General features: G+C 36.3%; 2 protein-coding genes across 4 annotated transcripts in view; both read left to right on the top strand.

The window, feature by feature from the left end:
• The window catches only part of LOC109713703 (probable pectate lyase 12), a 10,457-nt gene extending 5,908 nt beyond the window's left edge, over window positions 1-4,549 (top strand). The window contains exon 4 of the mRNA XM_020237882.1: window positions 4,127-4,549. Coding sequence (XP_020093471.1) covers window positions 4,127-4,370 — 244 coding nt within the window. The 3' untranslated portion in view covers window positions 4,371-4,549. The remainder of the gene's footprint in view (window positions 1-4,126) is intronic.
• Window positions 6,743-25,194, top strand: part of LOC109713930 (midasin) — a 41,828-nt gene continuing 23,376 nt past the window's right edge. The window contains exons 1-27 of one of the 3 annotated variants that reach the window (XM_020238240.1): window positions 6,743-7,030; window positions 7,716-8,020; window positions 8,512-8,596; window positions 9,745-10,052; window positions 10,153-10,353; window positions 11,015-11,163; window positions 13,445-13,554; window positions 13,634-13,753; window positions 13,973-14,051; window positions 15,187-15,309; window positions 15,391-15,487; window positions 15,575-15,671; window positions 15,777-15,905; window positions 15,982-16,038; window positions 16,117-16,293; window positions 16,391-16,513; window positions 16,603-18,354; window positions 18,666-18,733; window positions 18,812-19,007; window positions 19,116-19,220; window positions 19,320-19,625; window positions 20,675-20,868; window positions 20,961-21,015; window positions 21,859-21,997; window positions 23,092-23,165; window positions 24,477-24,618; window positions 25,089-25,187. In XM_020238240.1, the coding sequence (XP_020093829.1) occupies window positions 6,923-7,030; window positions 7,716-8,020; window positions 8,512-8,596; window positions 9,745-10,052; window positions 10,153-10,353; window positions 11,015-11,163; window positions 13,445-13,554; window positions 13,634-13,753; window positions 13,973-14,051; window positions 15,187-15,309; window positions 15,391-15,487; window positions 15,575-15,671; window positions 15,777-15,905; window positions 15,982-16,038; window positions 16,117-16,293; window positions 16,391-16,513; window positions 16,603-18,354; window positions 18,666-18,733; window positions 18,812-19,007; window positions 19,116-19,220; window positions 19,320-19,625; window positions 20,675-20,868; window positions 20,961-21,015; window positions 21,859-21,997; window positions 23,092-23,165; window positions 24,477-24,618; window positions 25,089-25,187 (5,398 nt within the window). In that variant the 5' untranslated portion in view covers window positions 6,743-6,922. The remainder of the gene's footprint in view (window positions 7,031-7,715; window positions 8,021-8,511; window positions 8,597-9,744; window positions 10,053-10,152; window positions 10,354-11,014; window positions 11,164-13,444; window positions 13,555-13,633; window positions 13,754-13,972; window positions 14,052-15,186; window positions 15,310-15,390; window positions 15,488-15,574; window positions 15,672-15,776; window positions 15,906-15,981; window positions 16,039-16,116; window positions 16,294-16,390; window positions 16,514-16,602; window positions 18,355-18,665; window positions 18,734-18,811; window positions 19,008-19,115; window positions 19,221-19,319; window positions 19,626-20,674; window positions 20,869-20,960; window positions 21,016-21,858; window positions 21,998-23,091; window positions 23,166-24,476; window positions 24,619-25,088; window positions 25,188-25,194) is intronic. The other 2 variants (XM_020238241.1, XM_020238242.1) reach the window with 2 other exon arrangements.

A 25,194-nucleotide genomic window follows, 5' to 3' on the forward strand; every position in this document is an offset into this window, starting at 1 on the left:
TTTTTTTTTTTTTTTTTTTTTTTGTCCCACCTGACCATAAATTCGATTCTTGCATTCATGCCGCCGTCAGATTTCTCGCTCCTGCTTGTAATGGTCCTCGTCCTTGCATTCCTTTTTCTTTTTTTTTTGGATACATTTTAGATATCATCGTGTGGTTTCGTACTTTAAGTATTTTATAGTTTAAAATGAATCAAGTTAGTGTCCTGTAATTTCATTTTTATCTTTTCGTCAGCTTCTTCGTTAATATTTCGTTAAATTATATATAAAAAATTTCAGATATCCCACCTAGATTTACTAAATATATTCACTTTAGTACCCTTTAGTTTTAACTTTGTCACTGATTTAACGAAAAAAATGAGTAGAATCGATAATAAAAAAAAAATAATAAAACCATATGGCACTAAATTGATACATTTTAAATCATAGAATACTAAAGTGCGAAAATGTGAAACCACATGGGTGGTATTTAAAGTTTTTCTTTTTCTTTTTTAAGGTAGTGTCTTTCTATTACTTAAGTTTAGCGATGCAAATAGGACAGATTTGGGGTGGAAGGTGCCTTCCGTCTAAAATTTCATTTTTTTGTGATTGAGATGGATTTTAATCCTCGTTTACGTCCCCACTTATCGCTTCATTCAAGACGGATCTGGCGGGAGTAAATTTAGGGCGGGAGTAAATTTAGGGCGGGTCAATGCCGGAGCTCCACCAACTGGAATCCATTTGCATCTCTACATAGGCTAGATGTCCTAGAAAAATAAAGAAATGAAGTGCATTATTAATAAGATGTGATTGTTTAGTTGATTTTGCTTATCATATTTTAAAGATAATTTCATATGTATAGCAATAAAGTTCTAAAATTAATTATAAATAAATTTATTCCTGCAGAATTTTAATTATCAAATATATTTTTCTAAAACTTCAAAATATTTAAATTTATATCTATTAAACTTTCTTTGGTTGGACTGTCACGCCCCTGTAAAAAAAAAATTTGTTATTTTAAAATAATCATAAAAAAATTATAAATTTATGGTCCATGTGCAATCATACAAAAATTGGAAAAAAAAAAGTAGAATTAATATTGAAAATAATATAAAAATAATTATCTATTAATCAGAGTTTTACACTTTGTCTTATCCTATTTAATCTAATTTTAGATACTAAATTATTGTATAATATTCAAATCTGGTAAATGGGTCGGATTCTGATTGGGTTATCGGGTATCGGACCTATTTAGCACAGGTACCAAATGTAGACGTGGATTTTCAAATCTAGGCTAATATCTCGGCCTTGGTTGGTGGGGCCCAGGAACCCCTACCAATGCATGTGATTGGGGCTCCCTTTAAAGAATCTTTAGTGGCCCCATGTAAACTGCGTGGTGACCCTTTTTTGATATTCCCACTCTCTTCTTTTGATAAACTGCAAATACCAGTACAAGGTATAATAATAATTCCTAATTATTATACTCTTTCTTCGCCAAGTCACCCATTTATTTTAGAATTATTATTATTTTTTTCTCTTATATTGTCTTGTTATTTTCTTTTTTTTTTTTATTGATCTCAATATTAAAGTGTGTGTGTTTGTTTCACCGAGAGTGAAAGGATATGAATTGTTTGATTTATGGTAACTTTATATTTGGTCGAAACTTAAATTTTTCAAAATAACGTAATTGACCTCGGCCCATCTGTGGCGAAAGTCAAATATGAAACAAAAATAATAAAAAAAATATTAGTTCACCACTCACACACCTCTAACTTTTCAATGTGACGTCCCACTTCTCAGAAGATTACTTTTTTCTAGAATTTTTTTAGTCCTAGCATGCTTAACCTTTTTAGTTTTTTGGGTCTAGTTACCGTCCAAAATACTATAGTCGGGTTAAGAGTTTTAGGCTTGTTATATCAAGGCAATGTGAGATTCATCTTGCTAACCTTAATCGATCTTATGAGGAATCTCGCTCCACCCACAATGATAGTTAGCCGGAGAATCGGAGCTTTCTACTTGATGTATGATCTTACCTCAATTGACACTTATCTCATACTTTTGACTGGTGATTAATTTCGATACCAACTGTGACACCCCACTTGCCAGAGGGTCACCCATCATAAAACTTTACTAGTCCTAGCACGTTAATTCTCTACCTCTTGAGTCTAACAAATGCCGGGTTAAAAGATTTAGGCCTATTATATTTTATATTTAGGACTATTCTAAATCCTAGAAGTGTCAAATACGTCATTTACTTCCTACTAAATAAACAGTAGAATTAAAAGAACATCAGTTTCATAGCTATACAAACAAACAATAGAAGGAAAGTAAACTTTACCTAAACTTTAGTTTATCTGAAAATTTACTTCAATCTAAATTTCATTCTCGGTAAAACAAACATACATCTAGCAAATGGGAATTACCACCCTAGCAGTTGTTGGGCAAGTATAAGCACATAACAAATAGAGGCAAAAGACCGACCGTTCCTAAAGCAAGTGGCAAAGGGCTTAGTGGTTGGTAGCCGAGATTTCAAGTTCGAATCCTAGTTGATTCATATTTCCAGCTAAATTTATTTCTAAATAAAATAAACGAAGCTGATAGCATGCTATCTATCTCTCTCTCCGAAAAAAAAAAAAAAAATAGAGGCAAAAGAGCTCATCTTATATTGGGGGTTGGGTGTTTTTTTTTTTTTTTGACCCTTTTATTTAGGCTTTAGATTAGATCGGCGCCGGAGAGGAAAAAGCACTGCTTTATGCGGCGATTGTGCTTTTTCCTGTGTGGCCATATTGTGGCCTGTTTTGTTACCTTTTGTTGGATTAAATAGAATAATAATTAAATAAGATAAGATTAGAAAGCGGTATTACTTGAGACAACAGAGAGTTTAGCGATACAGATGCGTTACAAGTCATAAACTGTAGGGGGTGGGCCTGCGAATCTTACTTCTTTTCTGACATCACTCTCTTGTCTTATTCTAATTAATCTGATGCCGAATGTTCATCCGATGTATGGTAATTCGTTCGAGTTTACTTTCCAGTTGCGAACTGCTATTTTTATCGGATAAAGCTTAAGAGGAGAGCTCTCCATTTGAAATCCAATCTCTTTTGATTAGGTGGTCTTAAATTGTTGAATATTGCTTCAGTACAAAAAGTGATCTTGCTTTTAAGTAGTGCCCCCCACATGGACCATCCTATTGTATTTAATTTTCAACGTAAGTATTATTCCTAGGTATGTTTTGTACTATTATTTTTATCATCATCAGAAAAAACATTACTAATTCTAATTAAATACAATGCATCTACCCTGATACTAATAAATTTAAACAGCTATTTATTTAATGTGTTTGAAATTAACCAAACCACCAAATTATTGTAAGAATATGCTGTATTTGGTCCCCACCTTAAACTCTATTTATAACCAAGCTAATTATGAGGGAGAGAGAGAGAGAGGGGCTGTGCCCATGTGATCCAATACTCAATATTTGGATCTTACTAGCTAATTGCTATGCACCTTATGTACATGCCATAAACTCATGTCCCCATGTCAACCATACTCTTCACCAACAATCTATTCCTTTGAATTTGAACCTTATTCTTATTTTCTCTCTCTCTATTATTCACTAGTTTTCTTTTCCTTGCATGTTGCAGTGTTTTAAAACGACGGCCAATCTAACTGGTCAGATCGTGACTCAGTCCCTAGGTCGGTTCGATTTGACACATAAAATTGGAAAGCTGTAAAGCTTGCGTTGATCGGTTTAAACCGGTGGTTTAACCAGTAAACTGATGAGCCGGTCCGATTTCCATTGGACTGGTTCGAACTATCACTTACCATTAATCATCAATCGGACGGTTCAATCGGTTAGGTTTAGATTTTTTTTTTCTTCTTTATCTTTATTACTTATGACACCATACTGATGTCATTGGTTTAATCGGGAGAACCACTGATTGCATCAGTTGAATCATGATTTTTTTTTTTTTTTTCCGTTCGTAGGTAGGCTTCATATTAAATTCTGAAATTGGAGCCACAAGCTCCGAATGTAAGAACATGCGGGGCTCGAACTCCTGGCCTCGAAGTTCATGCCAAGAAAACCTTGAGATCGGGCGAACGGGCTTAAATTAGGGTGCTAACAGCGGAAATGTTTACGATTTTACAGGGATGACGGCGACGGCACCGGGAGCTCGGGAGGCAGCAATGGCGGGGTCGGCATGACCACCAGCAGTGGCAGCGGCAGCGGCAGCGGCGGCAACAACGGTGGCGGAGGAGGAATGGGATACCTTGGGATGGTGTTTGCGAGCAGCGCAGACCGCACTTCTTTCTGCTATTCCAATATGCTTTTATCTTCTTCTTTATTTGTGACATTATTATTATTTTCATTATTGTGCTTGCATCCCTTGTAGCAGTAGTACTACATTGACACTACTAAATTATAATTATTTGGAAAAAAAAATTAAAAAAGAATTAAGGGAAAAATAAGAGAGGAAAAGTTAGCACTACTATAGATAGCATTAAGATCTCAGGTGATTGCCTTGTGGAGAGAGAAATCATTGTATCATCACATGCCAAAGGAATATAATTAGTCACCTTGGCTAAGAGATTGATTCACAAGAAATGGCAATTAAAGTTTTTATTCTCAGCAATTAAAGAATCATCATACTCAAACCAATACTTTGATTAATGCATTTGCATTATAAAATGATGGTATAAATGATTGAAAGGATTGCATTATGAGTTGAGAAACAATAATTTTCTAAGAAATATTAAGCTGTCGGAATGTAATAAAAACTCTCGCTCGCGCTGGACTCGAGACATTTTGATCTTGACTCAAAGAGAATTATTTTAATTGGCTCGGAATGCAAACTTTTGAATTAATTTCATTTAGGAGATTGAGTTTTCTTCTTAAAAAAATGCTAGTAATTAAGTGTCCATATATTATCTTTCTGTTGATGAACTAAATATCATTTAATGAATGTGACAATTTAACATATGCTTTTAAATTTACTTTAAAAAAGAAATAGGAAAAAGAAGAACATTTTTGAGATATAATTTGGACCCAAATCCATTGATTAAAGCTTACTCAACCTGAACTTTTAAGCATGAGTTAAATAGTGGTTATAATAATAGGATTATATTTAGCAAAGACTCTTGATCCATTGGTTTTGGCCCTATTTCCTTTTTTCCTTTTCCTTTTTCTTTATATATTTGTTCTCTTTCTTTTGTTTTTTTTTTTCGTTTCACTCTTACTAACTTGAATAATTTATTGGATGTGAGCTCAATCCTGCAGATGGAAATAGTGGGTGATCAAAATTTTTCTCTGTGGGGCGCCAAAAACATAACACAAATATGAGTGTAAATATGAAAAAAAAAAAAAACTTAGCACCCAATAATTACTATCTATATATATAATAATATAAAATATGAGGACGACTCCTACGCTTTCAAAAGTACGGAGGGCTCTGTGCTTATAAGTTATTTTTGCTGATAAGACATCTGATTCGACGATCAGTTCCATTACAGATGACGTTTTGGAACTCTCTAGAAACGAAATTTCATTAGTTTTTTATTTTTTTGCCTAGTAAACGAATATCCTCAAATTAAATGGCTGAAATTAAAAATTTCATAAAACATAATGACAAAAGGCTAAAATTTCAAATCGAAAAATATTGATCTTGCTCAAGTGGCAAAAGGTTTGGTGGTTGGTGCTCAGATTCTAAGTTTGAATCCTAGTTGATTCACATTTCTAACTAAGTTTGTTTCTAAAAAAATAAGAAAGCGAATAGCATGCTACCTTTTTGGCTTTCTCTCACTCAAAAAAAAAATATTGATCTTGCTTTGAATGTTTAGTATAATTTTCTGTTAAAATTTTGTGTAATTTTGATTGTTCTACACCATCAAACTTGCAAACGTGCTACATCGGTCATTAAAATAGTTATTTTTATGATCCTTTGATCATTTGTTAAATAATATTGAAAAATTATGAAATTTAGTTTTCAAATAATTTTAATAGCGCAGATCATGTCTAGCATAGCTGATCGTCAAATTGAATGTTCTATCATTAAAAATAATTTACAAGAGTACATGTCCTCCGTATTTTCAAAAGCGTGGGAGACGTACTCTATAAAATATAGAAAATAGAAGTTGAGAAAAATATTACTAATAATATGAAATTATTGACATATTAGTGTGAGCTTATATAGTTACATATTTGTTCCGGCAAACTCTACAATAATAAGGAGAGCGATGCTACTCGTACACCTATTAGGTAGGTTTAACTCTTAGAAAAAACTTTAAATATCTTCGGTCCGGGAAGAATTAGCATTTTATCATTTTCTTCGCTTTTTATTTTTTATAATTGACTTCAGCCCTGATGGACCACAACCTACTGTATTATTTTGAAAAGTTTGAGTTTCAATCAAATGTGAGTTATAATGAATCAAACAATAAAAGACGGTCGGTCAAAAATCCCTTCACTCCACTGCAAAAATATGCAGAAGATGAAATAAAAATTAAATAAATTTAAAAATTGAGTAGTAATAGAATTAAAATTTTAAAGGTTTGGTGGTTAACTTCTAGACGGGTCGAATGTTCAAATTAGCTCTCTTAAAAAAGAAAAATCAGCAAAAGAAATTTTCTTCCTTTTTTTTTTTTTTTGCTTTTTCGGGTAAACTCTGAACCGGGTTTTGACCCGAATGCCCAACCCGGGTTGCCGCGATAAGTTCGCCCGTAGATCAATTTCCGATTCGGTGGGAACTCGGAGAAGCTTTTCTCCCCTTCTCCGCCCCCTTTCTCCCGCCGCGCCTAAAACCCTAAACCCCCGCACCTCGCCGATTCCCCACCGCCTCTCCTCGCTATATATATATATAAAAAAACCCTAGCGCCAATCCCGCGCCGCTGTTTCTACCCTTCTCTCCTCTTCCCCTCTACCCCTCCGCCTCCTCCACCGTCGCCGGAGATGTCCCTCGACGGCGCCTTCTCCCCCGCCGCCGCGCTCCGCCGCCTCCTCGCCCGCCACCCCGCCCTCCGCGGCGCCGACCCGCGGATCGCCGCCCTCGAACAAAAGGTGCCGCCTTTCGCTCGATCCTACTCTCTTATCCCATTGAGTCATCTCTCCGGTCCCGTTGTATGGTGTGGTGCTGGTGGATGAAGTGCTTTTTTGAGTTGTTCCGTTAGGCCCAGCACTGGGCTGAACTTTTATCAGCAGCTTCTTCTCTAGGGCGGAAGTGGAAGTTCCGAATTGGGCCTGTTTGGTCCTGCTGGATGGTGCAGTGTTGTTGGATAAGTGCTTTTGGAGTTGCTCTGTTAGGATAAGCATTATGTTGAAGTTTTGTCAGTGGTTCGTCTATGCGGCAGAGGTGGAAGCTCGGAATTGGGCCTGTTTGGCCCGGATATAGCTTTTAGGAAGTGTTTTTTTGAGCGGTGCCGTGCGAGGAAGCACTAGTAGCTTCTTTAGGAAAATTCATGTGATAGCATTGCTCTTTGTTAAATTAGAAGCTTCAAATTGGAACTTCTGATTTTAAGGCCCAAAAGCTCATTTTAGCTTCCTTCTTGTTTGCCGAAAGTCTGGTAAGCTGTCCAGGTAGATAAGCAAAGTGGCACTAATGCTTATGTGTTTGGGGGTTAGAAGCACAAAATCCAAACTTTTCTGTTTGCAAAAGCCAAAACACCTACTTGACATGGTTGTAGTTTAGAGTAGAAGTAGAAGCATTGCCAAACAGACACTTAGTTAACATTGTGGTAATGAGCAGGGCGAAGCTTTGACGGCAAATGATTTGGTGGCAGCATTGGCCGACCCATTCCTCCACCCGAGCTACACAATTCCTATAGTGGGATGCTTCCGCCCGCTCTGTCAGAAGATTGTGGAAAGGGCTGTGGCGAAGCTGGGTAGCATCCCGAGCCTCGAATTGGAATCGGACGAAATTGCAGAGGAGGTTGGTGACCATGATGTATGCGTTATAGACTTCTATGCTGGGAAAGGGAGGGGTTTGAGGCTTCATGAGCTTGCTTCTTTCGCCTTATGTCGGGCCCTTGATTTGGCGCCCTTCTTGTTGAGGTAATTCTTTTTGTTTTGTTCTCTAAGTTTTGTATGTTCCATGTAGTTTTCATGGGCAATGCAATGAAAATAAGAATTTAATGGTTTCTCCAGTCACATTGCATATGCAATGTCAATATTGACTAGTTTCGGTATAATGCATTATACATTTAATTTATTTGCGAGTTGTACTGACGCAAAACAAGTTCTAGTTGGTTTAGATCAAGTTAGTTTTATTTTATTTGAGTCAATATTATGTATTTAAGTTTATTTTGTGTTCAGTTAAGGTTGTTTTAAATGAGTAGGATATCAAGTTTCTGCATGATGAATATGCGTCTTGATTTGTCTTGCATCATATTCATCTATATGCAAAACTTAATGAGGCATTATGAACTTCGTACTCATGCACGACTTTCAATTATAACTAATGTGAATTTGTCATTAACAAGCTGAAAAGAATAAACACTTGTGGTGTTGGTAATGGTGTACATAATTTCTTTATATGTTTGCAGAAGTACTTTAAGTTATTTCAAGTTCGCTCCTCCACCTTTTCAGCGCCTTATCTTGGCAGGCTTACCTTCACCAATAACAGAAAAGGTTGTTCTTCACTTCTTTGATTTGTAACTTTTTGGCATTCTAAAATGCATAGATCATTGTAATTCTTTTGTTGACGTATCTGTATTATATTTTATATTCCCTGAGAGCTTAATATTGAGTCCTCATTTTTGTCATATAGTGGTAGGATGAGTTGGATTTTATCTTCATGTGTTATTTACTTCTGCAACCTGTGATAAGGCTCCATTTCTTGAATTGCTGATGTTAAAGACAATCTACATACCTGAATAGGAAGGTTATATCGTAATTATCAACTTGTTATTTGCCTCTATATTACATTGCTTTCTCTCTTTCTCTGTCTATCTTTCTAATGACTTAGTAGGCATTGCTTTGTCGTGTCTCACCAAATGCAAATGTTAGATGAAGTGGATTTAAGGAAGGAAAAAAATGATGCAAATGCTTTTTGGATTGCCTTTTCTTTTTCAGGAAATTTTATGGCATGCCTTTTAGAAAGCAGAATCAACACTGTGCGTACTTTGATATCATAATGTGCAGTAAAAACAAAGTTCTTTGCTTGCATGGTCATTATTTGATCTTTAACTTAAGGTTTATCTTTAAGATGTTAAATTATGTTGTAGAAACCATTTTTAAGTTTTCATTTATCAACTGATTCTTCCTCTCCAAACTCACCTTCTTCTCCGAACGTGATTTTCTTGATACCTCTTCCAGGCTTAGTCAATTACTTAAAAGACTGTTTGATGTTGAAACCACCTTTTCAACTGGGGGTGGCAATTTCAGTGTAATATGACTCAAACATGATCAGATATGACAGGAGGTTATTGAAGAAATCTGAAACCAACACGAAACAAACCTGTTTGAGTTGAAAACAATACAGCATTACGCGATATGACCTGAATAAAAAAGAAGTTAATATTTTGAGCATAACGTTCTTTTATAGACATTTGGACAAGCTTTGAATCGACACTACTAACACGATAGTTGAACAAAGCTTGCCACCTGAATTGCCAACCCTGTTTTTGACCAATCAATGTAGCAGATGTTCCTTAGTATCACTATAGCTACTTCTTATCTGTCATAGTGAAAATGGGTCAGCTACTTAGCATTTTTTTTTTTTATTGGTGAGGTTATTGTATGCTGCTAGTTAACATCCACTGCACTTGCTATTTTAGGCTGTAAAATTATTGCTTGAGGCCGCTCGAATATCTTATCGTTTCCTGGTCATGGACCCAAAAGTTTTCTCTGAACTTTGGGATTGGTCGTGTTTCTTAGATCTCGTGAAGAAAACAACTGATTTTCATTTATATTATGGCGTGCTGCTTAGTGATGTATTGGATGTAAGATGGTGCTCGATACAGATTCTATCAGTTACCCTAAAAACAAGTGATCGGGCCACTGAATGTTTTGGTTTTGGAGCTGATGAGATGGAAACTGAAAATTCTGGTCGTGAAGCCGAGGAGGCTTTCATGTGCTTACTGAGGTTGATTTTTCTCATTAATATTTGGAAATGATTTTACAGAGATATAAACTATTTTGTATAATCTTTACCTGTTTTTTTATTAATTTCTTTGTGCTTGCAGATGGGAGAAGTTTTGTATGGATACTTCTGTAGAAAAGGCTGGTTGTTATCTTCAACCAAGTGAAACTGGTAGCGGGTCCTATTTTAGTGGAACTACCAATTTGGGAACAGAATCTCCTGAAAACGCTTCTTTAATTGATTCTTTGTCGAATTTGCATGGCATCAGGTCTAGAGAGAGCCAATGCAATAGGACCACAAAATGGTACATAATAATTACATCATTACATATATTATGGGCTAAAATCTTGAAAACCCCTCTGAATATACTGCAATTTTCTCTTACCACTTTTGAGAATGAAATCCTGTAGAAACCCTGCATTAATGTTCATGCTGTTAGCACTAACCCCCTTTCATAATTTTATCATCCATGAAACCTTATAAAATCTTAAAATACCATTCCATGTGCCTAATATATGACTCATATTGTGGGAAAGCAGTGTCCGGACATCCTTTTCTGTCCTCCTAACCAACTTATATATTTTTTGTTCCTTTGCCAATGCACTATTCATAAAGTGAAGAAAAAACGATTATAAGGTAGTTAAAAGGGCAAGAAAGAATGCTGGGATACAAAATGGGTAGTTGGTAATGGGAATGAAGTTTTAAATGGATGATTAAATTACAAGAGGTATTTAGTGCCAAGACCATGAAAATTTGGTTTTTTTTATGGGGGGTGGAGGGGNGGGGGGGGTGGTCTTGGGTTTGTGCAGGCTTTTGCTAATTGGGGGGTAAGGTGCAAAAGGCGATATGCTTGGGATTATCTGCATCTTACATTATATTTTTTTATTAATTTGAGATTATTGATCTTTATGTTTTATATGTGTTTTGTTACTGCCATAATATTGTTGATTATTTCTTGCTGCTAGCCCATTTATCCTGACCACTTCGGTGAGGAAGAGCTTTGAGGTGACTTTCATGGCTGTTGGTCAAAAGTGGCCCGTGCTTCTCCATGGTCCTGTAGGTGCTGGAAAGACTGCACTAATTAACAGGCTAGCTCAAATCACCGGAAACCAAGGTATCCTTGAGAATCTCATCTACTCTATTTAAATAACTCAATTAATATCACCTATTTTAGGTATTCCTATTGAAGCTCTGTACTTTAGTTTTGAGCTTGATGCTTATAGCAACAAAAACAGAAAGCCCTAATAATATTATTGGAAATATGTATGGGTGCCTATTTGTATGTTTGAACAAATCTAGTGATAACTTACGCGCTGTCGACTTTCTTTTTTTTTTTTTTTTTGCCATTACATTCTAGGAGACTGCTTTTATCCTTTGGAGAGGTCTTGGAAATCATGATTTTAAGGGTAATGTATTCCGCCTACAGGATGGTTATTTTCTTAATTTGAATTTGAACATTTAAACTAAATGTTATTTAATTTTGGGAAATTTCATTAGGTTCAATCAGACGTCCTTCCCGTCAAAGAGATGGAATATTTAATCATTCTGTTTGGAGTGAGTTTTCTCAAATCAACAAAGTGATAATGTGACAGCTCAGAGATTAAACTTTAGAACCATAAAAGGGGAACCTATCTCCTACGAACTATTGTTGTGGGAGTCCATGCATTTGCCACAATATTTATGTTACTCTGTAGAATAGGGATATAATCAACCAGACAAAAGGAGAGTATTTTTATTTGATAATATGATTAATCTGCATTTGTCGTGTAGGTAATGCTACTTGCCTTGACAAATTGTACATATAGAATTTTTAATCAACATAATTGCATGGTGTAAGCCATGTATAGTCGTTGGTGTATTGCAGCTTGCCCCAGCAGCCTGGCAGTGCTGCCGTTTGCTGCTATTGTGCTGCCATCATAACCTAGAAATCATTGTTGTGTAGATTTCCTAGACTCTAGTAGGTTGCTGGTTTTTTCTCTGCCCTCCAAAAGTTACTCCTGAATTTTGAGTGGAGGAAGTAAAAGGGAGCTAATAAGTTAATGGTTTTGGGTCGACGGGCTCAAGTCTTAACAAACTTGTCCAGACCTAGTATGCACAACTCAAGTAATGCATGGTGGGTTGGAACTAGTTTGTTAGGACCGGAGTCCATTAACCTGAACTGATTACTTATTTTCTTTGTGTCTGTATTTTCTTCCTTCCATAAACCCTTATGACAGGAGCCTAAACTTTTCTGGTGCTATTTTTGTGTGCTCTGTTTTTTTCTACTCAACATCCTATCGAATGGTTTGGCATCATTGGCGCAGCTATTGCTTCTTTGTTTATGTACCCATGTTGGGACAGCCTGTGTCATGTGCTATTCCCTGTGATGGCCAAACCTGCTAAGGCTGTGCTTTCCTTGCCCATACCGCCTTGTGCCACCTATGCCTTACCATGCTGAGTCTGTGCCGACATGTGGCATAGGGTCATGCTAACACCGTTTCGACAATATATATTTTTTTTTTGAGTTTTTTTAGGTTTTTTGAGTTTTTTTTAGGTGAAATGTTTTAGAAGGGCTTTTCCACAATTGAAATATATAGATCTTGTAAATCTACTAATATTTGGAGCAATCAGTTATTTCTGTTGTATAACATTAATATCTAGTGAAAAAAAACAAATAAGAAGATTTTTCCCCAATGTTTTTTTTTTATCATTTCAGAGCAAGTGAATTTACACATAGTAGTGTCTTCCTATAAATTTTTACCCAGTTATGACTTAAATTTTGTTTTCATGCTTATACTTTCATAATATATTTAAAATATTCCATTTGCAGTTATTAAGATCTTTATAAATTTATTCTTACTAAGCTGTGTGCGATGTAACACGGGAATTATTTTAATAGCCATTAGAGGTATTAAAACACTCAAAAACTAATTTTCCTAAAATTTTATTAGAAAAACCCTTGCTAATGCATGCCAATATGCTAATGGCATGGCCCTGGCATGGGGAGTGTGCCAACATTGGCTCGTGCCGTGCTACCGTGCCGTGGCGTGCTGTGCTGTTGGCACAGAGGCGCAGGCTGTGCCAGTGGCATGTTAATCCTTTGCTAGCGGCAACTAGATCTTTACCCACTTATCAGCGTACTTAAAGCTTTCTATGAAAAATGACACATAATGTACGATTGATAGCTATTTAAATGATCTGTGTGTAATTATTATGTTATTCGAATGCCATAACGCAAAATGAAGAAAACTAACCTATTTCATCCTTCTTTTCCAATGAAGGTCAATGTTAAATGAATATTTAGATCAAAGTATTTCGACTGTAGTTATTTTTATCTCTATAGTTTTATCTCTATAATCTATTAATGCTTATACTTGCGTGGCTTTTCTTAGTTCTTTGTAATTTTGCATTTGCAGTGTTGTTTGTTCACCTTGATGAACAAATGGACAGCAAAACATTAGTAGGGAGTTACATCTGCACAGAGAAACCTGGTGAATTCAAGTGGCATCCTGGATCACTTACACAGGTCTGTACCCATCTTCATTCCTGATGCAAATGTGCTCAAAACTCCATACTTACTTCTGCTTTACAAACTGTCGCGGCAGGCTATCTTAAAAGGATTTTGGATTGTTTTTGAAGACTTGGACAAAGCACCTAATGACATCCAGTCAACACTATTACCTCTACTGGAGGGTTCAAATTCTTTTGTAACTGGTCATGGGGAGGTAATCAGTTCACTTTTTATTGTTTAATTATCTTCAGAGTGGATTCTTATGACTCTTATTGATACAACTTGTTCTGAATTATGGCAAATTCTACGTACCCTGAATTATCATGCGAAGTCTCATATTCATTCTTTTTCATGTGATACTACGCTCTATTTTGTAGGCTTACAACTCGTCTGTTTATCTTTAATTTTGGAATAATATATGTAACTGGTGCAGGCTGTAGAAGTGGCTGAAAGTTTTCGCTTATTTGCCTCAATTACAACTTCAAAGAATGAGATGTGCCATGCCATGGAAGGTCAGGCTATTTATGTTCTTCATATTGAGAATCATTTCATTGTTGAACAATTTTCTTAGTAGATTACGATGTGTGCTGTATACGATATTGAATATTTCACGAGTAGGGATTTCAGATCTGCTAAACACATGCAAAGTTTTAGATTAGGTTTGGCAGGGTCTCAGAGCTATGGTCCTCTGTTGGACTAGCTTTCTTTAGTTTCTTCTTAGTTACCTTCTCTTTTTATTACGGCCTTTTGCTCTAATGGTCTAATTGTTGGAGCAGCGAGGAAAAATGCTGTCAATGTTATGATAGCCATTTGCTTTGATAAAACCTTTTAATTGTATGAAAAGATATATTGTTGTTGGTAATATTGATGGTTATTTGGATTCATATATACTATTTATTCTATTAGAATATTGTATCAGAGTGATTATCAAGGGCATAAACTTTTAACTGTGATAGGTGGAATCAGATGAAAGATCCTGGTAGATAAAGTTTGTAGATACTATATAGTAATAGACCATTATCTTGCCAGGTCAAACATCAGAAATTCTGTAAGCACAATTAAGATGTTTTCCATTCTTTAAACAAACAAGCCTGTGCAGCGGTGCTTGTGAGTGAGAGCATGTACATATCATTACTTGAGAAGTTGCTGTCCTGATTGAACTTGTTGGAGGAAAGTCAACCATATGAAAGGCGCTTTTCTGAGCCATCAATACGTATAAACCAGGACACCATATGCCCTCGCTGCTCTAGTTTGATTATGTTGTTACAGCATTAGTAGTTGTGGTATTGAATCAAACAGCCAGCTAATCCTTACATCAAATTTCTAGATGGCTGACTAAAAATTTTCAATCGCTGACTCTCATCAGCTGCCCACTATGCTAATTAGTGGTCAATTGAGTCCATTATTTCTTGATATTTACAGGAACTGTTACTTCAAGTATTGTCATTACTTGAAAAATAGCAAATTTGTTTGATCTTTGTAAATACGCTTGTTACTCTTTTATCTTCCATACCGTGTTTTAATGTTTATTGTTTTCTGTGGATTGAGGTTTGGCGGAAACTGGAAAAGAATGAAAAATTAGTTTAATTGTTATTTGAAGTCACTAAAATAAACCTTCTGCATGATGTTGTTCACTTTGTTGTACAGGAAGACTGTCCTTCAGTGTCCTATGGAGAAAGGTGATGCTGGGGGCTCCCACTAGGGAAGACATGTTAGATATAGTCAATGCATGGCATCCCAGTTTACAACCTATTCTTGCAAGGCTCATTGGTAGGTCGCTGTTTATGCTAATTACTGTTTCAATTACCGTTCATTCTTGCATGTTAGTGAAAGGCAGTATTTTCTGTACAGACACCTTTGAAAGGGTGAACTATATCGCTTCGTGCCATATGGGAGTTCAGGCTGGTGGGTCTGCATCAGGTGGCACTCTTAGTAGGTTCTCCTTACGGTATGTGGTTGCTAAGATTCTCTGTGATTGAAATATAGCATTCCCATGATATTGCTGCTATCTTGCAATTTGCCTTCAACTTAACAGGGATTTGCTCAAATGGTGCAAGAGAATAACAGATCGACACCTCAGCTTTTCTGGTTCTGGTCTTGTAGCTGCTGATTGCCAATATATTTATCAGGAGGTTTTTTTTTTCCCCTGAAAAAAAAAAGCATATCACCCTTTCATAACAACTCTCATGCAAAGTATCTGTTTGATCTTTTGCTGAGGCATATCTTACATTCTTCAGGCAGTTGATATCTTTGCTGCCTCCTTGCCCTCGTTGGATAAGAGGCTATTGATAATGAGAGAGATCGCTAGTCATTTGGGTGTTTGTCCACCTGAAGCCTTGCACCCAATGAACAAGCTTATTCTTCAGGTTTATATTGCCTTTTTTGATTCATCTGTTCTTTTACTCCATTGATTATTTATATGCTAACATGGTTCTTTTGCAGAATCAACATGGCAATTTACAAATTGGGAGAATTAATTTGGAAAAGACAGAGACTGCAGTATATTACTTGGACTGACTGAAGTACTTTTTGTCTATGCTGTTTCTTGTTCTAACTAATTGTCTTTCTAAATTGCAGATCAGGAAGGAAGATAGACCTTTTGTTCATCTCCGGAGTACCTTGCATGCTCTCGAGAGGGTTGCTTGTTCTATAAAGTTCAATGAACCTGTTCTTCTAGTTGGTGAAACTGGTACTGGGAAGACGACTCTTGTGCAGAATCTGGCCATGTGGCTTGATAAACCACTGACTGTGATGGTATAGCATATTAGAATTATATGTTTTTCTATCATCTCTTCTTTGATGCATCTCTTATTGCAAATGCTGATTCCACGTTGGCATCGTATTGCTACAGAACTTGAGCCAGCAGAGTGATGTGACTGATCTTTTGGGAGGATTTAAGCCTATGGATGAACGGTCTATTTGTGTTCCTCTATACCACGAGTTCAATGAATTGTTTTCTAGTACATTTTCTAAGGTAAAGACTGCAAAGCTATCTCCCACTGTTCTCTTTGTTTCAATGGAGTGAGCACTTCTAATAAGATGTCTTTTTTTCTCTTGTGATAGGATAACGTAGCTTTTATCCTTTATTGTGAAGAGCGTATAAAGGAGAAGAAGTGGAAAAAGCTACTTCGTGCTCTTCAAGAAGCTGATGAGAAAGCTCGGAAACTTTTTGAAAAAAGTGGTAACCCTCACTGTGGATCAAAGAGGAAGAGAGCTTTATCTGAAGAGCTTCTTAGTGGCTGGAAGTCCTTCTCTTTGAGGCTTAAAGCTGCTCAAAATCAAGATGGTGCGGCTGCTGGCATGTCTTTTAAGTTTGTGGAGGGAGCTTTTATAACCGCTCTGAGAAATGGCCACTGGATATTGCTTGATGAGGTGAATCTTGCACCTCCGGAGACACTTCAGAGGATCACTGCCGCTCTTGATGGAGATAGTGGTTCACTTTGTCTGGCTGAAAGGGGGGATGTGAATTACGTGGAGCGCCATAAGGACTTCCGGCTGTTTGCCTGCATGAATCCTGCAACTGATGCAGGAAAGCGCGATCTGCCATACATTCTGAGGAGCAGATTTACTGAATATTTTGTAGATGATGTATTGGATGATGAAGACCTTCGTCTTTTTGTTAAGAAGTACATGGAAGGCATGCACAAAGGTGAAGAAATGACCAATAAGATTGTTCAGTTTTATAAAGCATCTAAAAAGGAGTCTGAGGAGAGGCTACAAGATGGGGCCAACCAGAAGCCCCAATTTAGTTTGAGGTCCCTTGCTCGTGCACTGGATTACACTAGAAAGGCAGAGAAGCACTTTGGCTTCGAAAAATCCCTCTACGATGGTTTTTGCATGTTCTTTCTTACTTTACTAGACGGTCCTAGTGCGAAAATAATGAACAACATGATACTGTCGCACTTGTTCAATGGAAAGGCGCCTCCAACTCTTCCTTTCGATTCTTATCTCGTTGAAACATTGAATAATGAAAATGTTTCTGGATCAACTGATTTTGTGGAGACTGTAAGTGTTAAAGAGCATCTCAAGAGCATTGCACGTGCAATCTATATTAAAAGATATCCAGTTCTCCTTCAAGGCCCTACATCCAGTGGCAAAACTAGTCTTGTTCGTCATCTTGCTTCAGTTACGGGTCATGAGTTTGTGCGCATCAACAATCATGAGCATACTGATCTTCAGGAGTATTTGGGTTCTTACATTACTGATTCTCATGGGAGGCTTCGATTTCAAGAGGGCATATTAGTGAAGGCAGTTCGCAAAGGACACTGGATTGTGTTGGATGAGTTAAATTTAGCCCCTTCAGATGTATTGGAAGCTTTAAATCGTCTCTTAGATGATAATCGACAACTCTTCGTGCCTGAGCTTCAGGAGACAATAACTGCTCACCCTGATTTTATGCTTTTCGCAACTCAAAATCCCCCCATGCTTTATGGGGGCCGAAAGATGTTGTCTCGAGCTTTTCGCAATCGATTTTTGGAGATACATGTTGATGAAATCCCTGAAGATGAACTCACTATTATACTAGAAAAGAGATGTGAAGTCCCAAATAGCTCTGCTAAGAAAATGGTTGAAGTGATGAAGGATTTGCAGTTGCACAGGCAAAACAGCAGAGTATTTGCTGGCAAGCATGGTTTCATCACCCCAAGAGATTTGTTTCGATGGGCTAATCGTTTCAGGAACTTTGGGAGTTTGGCGAAAGATGGGTATTTTCTTCTTGCTGAAAGGTTGCGAGATGAAAATGAGAAAAAAGTTGTTCAGGAAACATTGGAACGCTGCCTGCGTGTGAAACTAAATATTAATGAATTGTATAACGGGGTAAATCTTTTTCTCCACTCAGGTTCTTCTAATCCTTTTTAATCAGTTAAATGATTCCTGTATTTGAACTAGTATTTCTGTTGGTTGCATTTTCTTCTGCTACTGGAGGCATATCTATCCATCAATCATGCATTAGCATCTTGTTGTGAAGAAAGATTGTATAAATAATGTAACTGTACTAGCATGCCTAAGAATAGCAAGAAATGTAGCAGCTATTTATGTGATGATTTGCGCAAGTGTCCATTTGATTTTATTGACCTCTTCATCCATTTTTTTGATAATTTCTGTTTACATTTTCTTTTTAAATGCAGGAGGTAGGCTGGGAGGATGAAGTCTCCAAACTCATGAAAAACCCAAGAATACGGCAAGATTTTGGAAAGTTAGTTCAAGTTCATTGTGTGCTCTTTGATACATTTGCCCTCCGGTGTCATTTTCTTATAGAAAATTGTTCTTGCAGCATTACCTGGACCAAAAGTATGTGGAGGCTATATTTTCTTGTCAAACGCTGCTACGAGTTGCGCGAGCCTGTCCTCCTTGTGGGTGAAACTGGTGGTGGGAAAACCACTGTATGCCAGGTGTTGAGTGCTGTTCTTGGGGCAAGATTGCACATTCTGAATTGCCATCAGTACACTGAAACCTCGGATTTCATAGGGGTTAGTTTAAATTTTTTAGTTTACTTTTCTCACTTTTATGTGGTTCTATTTGTTCTCTTTCGAAGTTTGTAGGTCAATAATTTGTTGACGGTGGCAATATCTTTGTAGGGATACTGTCCAGTGCGTGATAGGTCAAGATTAAGTGCGGATTTTAAAAATCTCGTTTCTAAGCTGCAGCAGTCCATGTTCTTCTCTTGCACTGCTGGAGATACTGTATGTCATCTGGTTTTTGGACCTTTTTCCTCTGTTTTGGCTGATTTTGACTTTACTATTTGCGAACATAACTTCACATGAAAATTTTCTTTATTTCAGGCATTATCTTTTGACATATCAGAAGCTGCTTCTACAATAAACCAGCTAAGTGGAATTATAGATAACTATGAAAAGAATAAGACTAAAAATCTTTATATTCCTAAAAAGGATGTTGTTGAATTTAAACGATATATTGATGACCTGATGAGGCTGAAAGAAAAATGGCAGACCATATTTCTTTGGCAGGATGGACCACTAGTACAAGCAATGAAGGATGGAGATATCTTTCTTGTGGATGAAATCTCTCTGGCAGATGATAGCGTACTTGAACGTCTGAACAGTGTTTTAGAACTGGACCGGAAATTGGTGGGTAATACCGTGATTTACCAATATGCTTGCACACAAATGACCTAGTAAATGAAATAGAAATTATTTATTTATTTATTTCTGTTTGAGCAGAAATTGGTTTATGAGAATACTATATGCACCTAAGATATTGATGATTATGGTTTCAAGATTCTGATTTTCTTGGGTACTTTATGTTTCAGACTACTGAAATTTAATTGATCTAAGACGTCCTTTTTGGCTGATATTTTTTTGACTTTTATTCCTTATATGCTTTGCATATAACTTGTGATTAGGAAGACTTTTATTTCATCTCCTTTCGAATTGGATTTCCCTGTACGTGTGTGTTAGTAACGGGCAGCATATCTAGGCTTGGTAACATTATTTCTGTCCAAAATCCAAATATCATAAAGAAGTTTGATTTCTTTTCTGTCCTTTAAAGTCATCCATTTTCCTTGATATGAAAATTAGTCGTGAAGTCTTGTCATATGATTTCTTTGTTTGCCCACATAACTGTGTTAGGTTTTGTCATCCTAGCTACTTGGTTTCACTATTTTGCTGGCTTTTATAAGCCTGTTGTAGTGAATCACAGGACTGATAGCACTCACCTTTACTTGTCTAGTAAGTAAGATACTGCATGGTTTATAATTGGGGTATAACAAGTGCCCTGGAACCTTTTCTGCTTGATAGTTAGTATTTCGATTTGCAGGGACTGTCAATCTTAGTTAAAAAGAAGTACACTTTGCTTTCACTGTGTTCGTTGTTCTTTTTGATTTAGTAGAGAAACATCTTATAAGTTGTGGTCTTTTTCCAGTCTCTTTCATTAATCTGTCTATGAGATCTGTGTCGATGTCAGTGCTAACATTGACCCAAATTAATTCCTTAAACATGCGTAAACTGTTTTCTATGCTTGTTGTTATTCTAGTTAGTTTTATTTTAGCATACATTTTAAAATTTGGTATTGGTTGCTTACAATTAATGAGTGCTTCATTCTTTCTGCAAGATGTAATTGCTTCAAGAATTATGTCTGTGAAGCTGTAGATGCTAACATGGGTTGACTCTTATTGTAGTCATTGCCTGAGAAAGGTGGCTCTGTTCTTGAGAAGATAGAAGCACACGATAATTTCTTTATCCTCGCCACAATGAACCCGGGTGGCGATTATGGTAAGAAGGAGCTATCGCCAGCTCTACGAAATCGGTTTACCGAGATATGGGTCCCAACTGTCATGGAAGTTGATGAACTGAAATCCATTGCTATTAAGAAGTTCGTATTCATTTTCACTTGAGTATTTAGATCGATTTAATTTCTTTGAATTGGTTGTTCATAGAAATCTGACTTGCCTTTTCTTTATGTAGATTTGCAAATCGAGAGCTTTCTTGTTTAGCAGATTGCATTATCAACTTCTGGCAGGCATGTTTTATTTCTTGCTTTTACTTCATCTGGCTGAATTCATGAACTTGAGCTTCTTTTTTTTGTTTAAATTTTATCAGTTGTATTTTCTAACTATTTTTTCCTGTGTATTTCCTGTTTGAGTAGTGTGGTGACAAAGAGAAGAACCAGTAGTTTTTTGTGATTTACTAGGTACTGCAGTAGTTTAATGATTTAAAGACAAAAAACTATATTTAAAAGGAATGGTTGTTGCTTGTTTACTGATAAAGGCAGAAGTTGTAAGATGAAATTATCTATAGGAAGACTTCTTTGTCATGAAGATTGCAATTATAGTATGATGCATTTTGTGTGATTGGTTCTTCATGTAATGGTTGTAGGTGTATATGAGCGATATAAGCATATAAGGATTTTTCTTGATTGTTGCAGGCATGATTTCACAGGTGTAATAGATCCCGTGTATTCACTTTTTGTTAGAGATTACTTAGAAGAGAAACAAGGATGCAACCATATTTCAATTTCTTGCTATTTAAATATGAACTTTAATACTGAAGCATGTATTGATATTAGAGTATCCGTTGACTCCTTTTCTATTTAGACATGAACTTCAACACTGTAGCTTGCATCGAGGTTTGAGGATCCGTTGCCGCATTTTCCATTAGTAGCAGTTGTAAGAACATGATTTACATGGGGATAGTTAATGTTGATATATTTATACTAAGTAATATATTGGCAAAATGTGGCTACAAAGTAGAATCCGTTTCTTGCTTTCTGCAGTATACTTTTTTATTATCTATTGAATTGCCTTGAGGATTTATTTAGTTTGACGTCTTCTAAATCAATGAGTCCCTACTTTGCTTGTTACAGTGGTTCAAGGGCAGAACACTAACAATACGGGATCTGTTATCCTGGATTTCATTTGTAAATGGGACAGAAGGAAGACTTGGACTGGGAAGTGCGTTGATACATGGATTATTCCTTGTCTTACTTGATGGCCTTAGTTTGGGTATATATCTCTTCTCCGGACCCTTTCAGTCCTCCTATTCTTCTGTTTGTCACCAGGGCTTGTTAGTTATCTTTGTGCATATACTTTGTGTGCATGCAACTCCTAGTTTATGTATGTGTGTATGCGTCATGTTTGTACGTATAAATGTCTTGATAGTCCTTGAATATTTTGGAAGTCTCCTGGCCTAGTTTCTTCGTTCTTAAAAATTTCTTTTAGAGCATTTGGCTGTTGAAATGATGAACATGCAGTTTGATATGACCTGAAATGTTGAATTTTATGGAAAAAGGATCATTACATATTAATCTCTTCTAGATAATAATCAAGTGGTTCAAAAAATGACAATTTGTCAGTTGATATAATAGGTTTTATATTGAATTTTTAAAAATATTTTGACTGTCTATACTGAAAAGATTAATCACTTTTATTTTTAGTTAAGGAATCCTTTAATCTTTATAAGCTTGTTTAGTTTATCTCATCGATTTATTCTTCACTTGATTTACGGTAATTTGTGAAACCAGTCTAGATCATATCTAAATTATGAATCTTCACTACAAATACTCGATGTTGAGCTTGACTTTGAAGTACAATGTATTGAGTACTCGGTATGTTTTAAAGTATTCTCTAAGAATGTTTTCCCTGTTATAGCAATTGTATCCTGGTTAAACACTTGACATACCTGTATAGCTGAATCCTTAGCAGTGCGCATACGACTTAACCGCACTCGCAGTCACACATAAACTTAAGAGGCAGTGTATCTCTATTTATTTCACGTGTATGATAAACACATGTATATGATTAGCATATGGAGCCATTGCCTTATAATAATATTTCATGACAGTACTTCCCCAATATATGCATGTCAATAAATTTTCTAGCAAATCTATCCATAATTTGATATATTTTGTGGCACCTACTGTAATGTCTTTCTTTTCAACGTAGAATAGTCCAGCATATTAAATCCATTAATAGCATTTAGTGTGAGATTTCGACTCTCCTATATGGCTGTTTGGACTGCGCGTTCATTTCATGGATGCTGTGTTTACTATTTTTGAATTTCTTGTTCCTGATGTTGCAATCTAAAAACTACATTACAGGGACAGGTATATCTAGAGGTGATGCTAACAAGTTGAGAGAGGATTCTCTATCATTCGTTCTTGGAGAACTACAGGTGAATGCCTTACAAGTTCAACAAAACTGCGACCTTAGTTCAAGAGACCATCCTTTGCAATTACGTTTATTCAAGCTCCCTTTTTGCTTGGAGTTTTACTATAACTAGACTGTCTGGATAGTATGTTCGTGGGAAGAACTCATGTGAAATGCCCAAAAGTTATAAAATGTGTCTTCTGACTTGGGCTCAGTATAACAAAATTTGACTAATTTAATTGGACTCTTAACTGCGTGATGAGGCCTAGTCTGGGTGGAATAACTTTCCCTCTCTCTCTTTCTTCCTTTTGTACTCTAAATGAGTAATTGCCTCATTCTCCTTTTACATGAATAGTTGATGTATATTTGATGTATATTTAGTTCTTCTTTTACACTACTGCATGAATTGCGATCCTTAATTACTTCCAATTACATTCTATGAAAAAAAAAATGTAACTAGATAAGTTGATCTCTTTTGTTGAAAATTGGTTAATGTATCTCTCTAGATCTTGAAAAGTGCTTAATTGTAAAAGAGCCGACTAAACTCAACCTTGTCCATGTTGGCCGGTATCCCTACCTATTAGTACACCAGGACTGATCACGCCCCGTGTTAGGATTAATAATAGGTTAACTCTTGACGTAGGGACACCCTTTCAATTTTCTATTGATTTAGTAGTTAAATCATTGAAGAAGTTTTAATGGCCAAATTGATTGCCTTAGTAATTCATTACTGGGTTTTTTATTAAATCATTAAATCACCACGCTGTGCTTCAAATTTGCCTATCAGATGACCCTATATTAATCTGATTGCATCATAAAACTGCATGGCAATCTAGCTTCATCTTTACTTAGAGCTCTAATAAATTTTTAATTGTTTGTAATGTTTTTCTCAAGGATTTAAGTGCCATGGCATGGGGTCGTTCCAAAAACTTGCCGGCACGGTGCGTGCCGGCCCGTGCCGATGCGTACTAGTCACAAAAAAATACGTGTACCGTCACATAATGGCATGGAAATTTATTTTGTTTAGCAACAAAATATTCTAATTACTTATGTATCTTTATTAAATCTTTTGAACTTTATTGAGAAAATTACTTACTCATTTAAAGAATAGAGGATTTTGAACTGTATCATCGGCAAGGGGGCTGTATCGTACCGATATCTTGTTGGCACGATACCGCACGGTGGATACGGCTCGTGCCGATGGGCACTTAAATCCTTGGTTTTTCTCTCTCTCCTTTCTCTTTGAAATGGATGACGCTCTATATTTTCTCGACCTCTATTTCTTCTTTGCAATTCTTTTATATGAGATAATATGCGTTGATGTCGATGAATACAGAAGGCTGCAAGCGACTATTTTGATGTGGGGATGAGTAAAATGGAAAACTATGGATGGGGTGGTGATGAGAAGCATGTTGATACCAGCTTACATATGGATTCAGCTGAACTTTTTGGCATTCAGCCTTTCTATATTCCTAAGGGTATGTGACCTGTTAGGCAGAAGTTGGTTGTCTTTCACTATTTCAGTAGTCATCAATAGTTGATGGAAACACGTAATTTTCTGTTTCTTTATTCCTTCTTACAAAAATGTGCACCAACGGTCCTGTGGTATTTAGAAGAGTAAAAACCTTTCCATGCAGCTGCTAATCATCAATTTACTAATAGCCAATGGTTGGGTTTTATGGATGAGGTTTTCTTGTTGTTGAATGCCATTTCTGAGCTATATCTTTGTTGCTTATTATAGTTTCTCCTGTAAATCAGCTTGATACCTTTTATAGGGTGAATCTCCGTGTCTCGCACGTATTATGCCATTTCTAGATGTGTTTTTCTTTCCAATCATTTTAATACAAGAGATATCCGCCAATTTGGGTTTTGCTAACCTGAAAGTTCATTATTGAAATAACAATTATTGTGCTTGTTTTTATTCGCTTCATTATTTTTTCCTCTACAGGTCCTCTTAATTGTATGCAAAAGGGCTATGAATTTCTTGCACCAACTACCAGCAGGAATCTTTTGCGTGTTTTGCGTGCGATGCAACTTTCTAAACCTGGTCTGCA

Source organism: Ananas comosus, linkage group 8 (assembly GCF_001540865.1).
Source record: "Ananas comosus cultivar F153 linkage group 8, ASM154086v1, whole genome shotgun sequence".
Classification (NCBI taxonomy): domain Eukaryota; kingdom Viridiplantae; phylum Streptophyta; class Magnoliopsida; order Poales; family Bromeliaceae; genus Ananas; species Ananas comosus.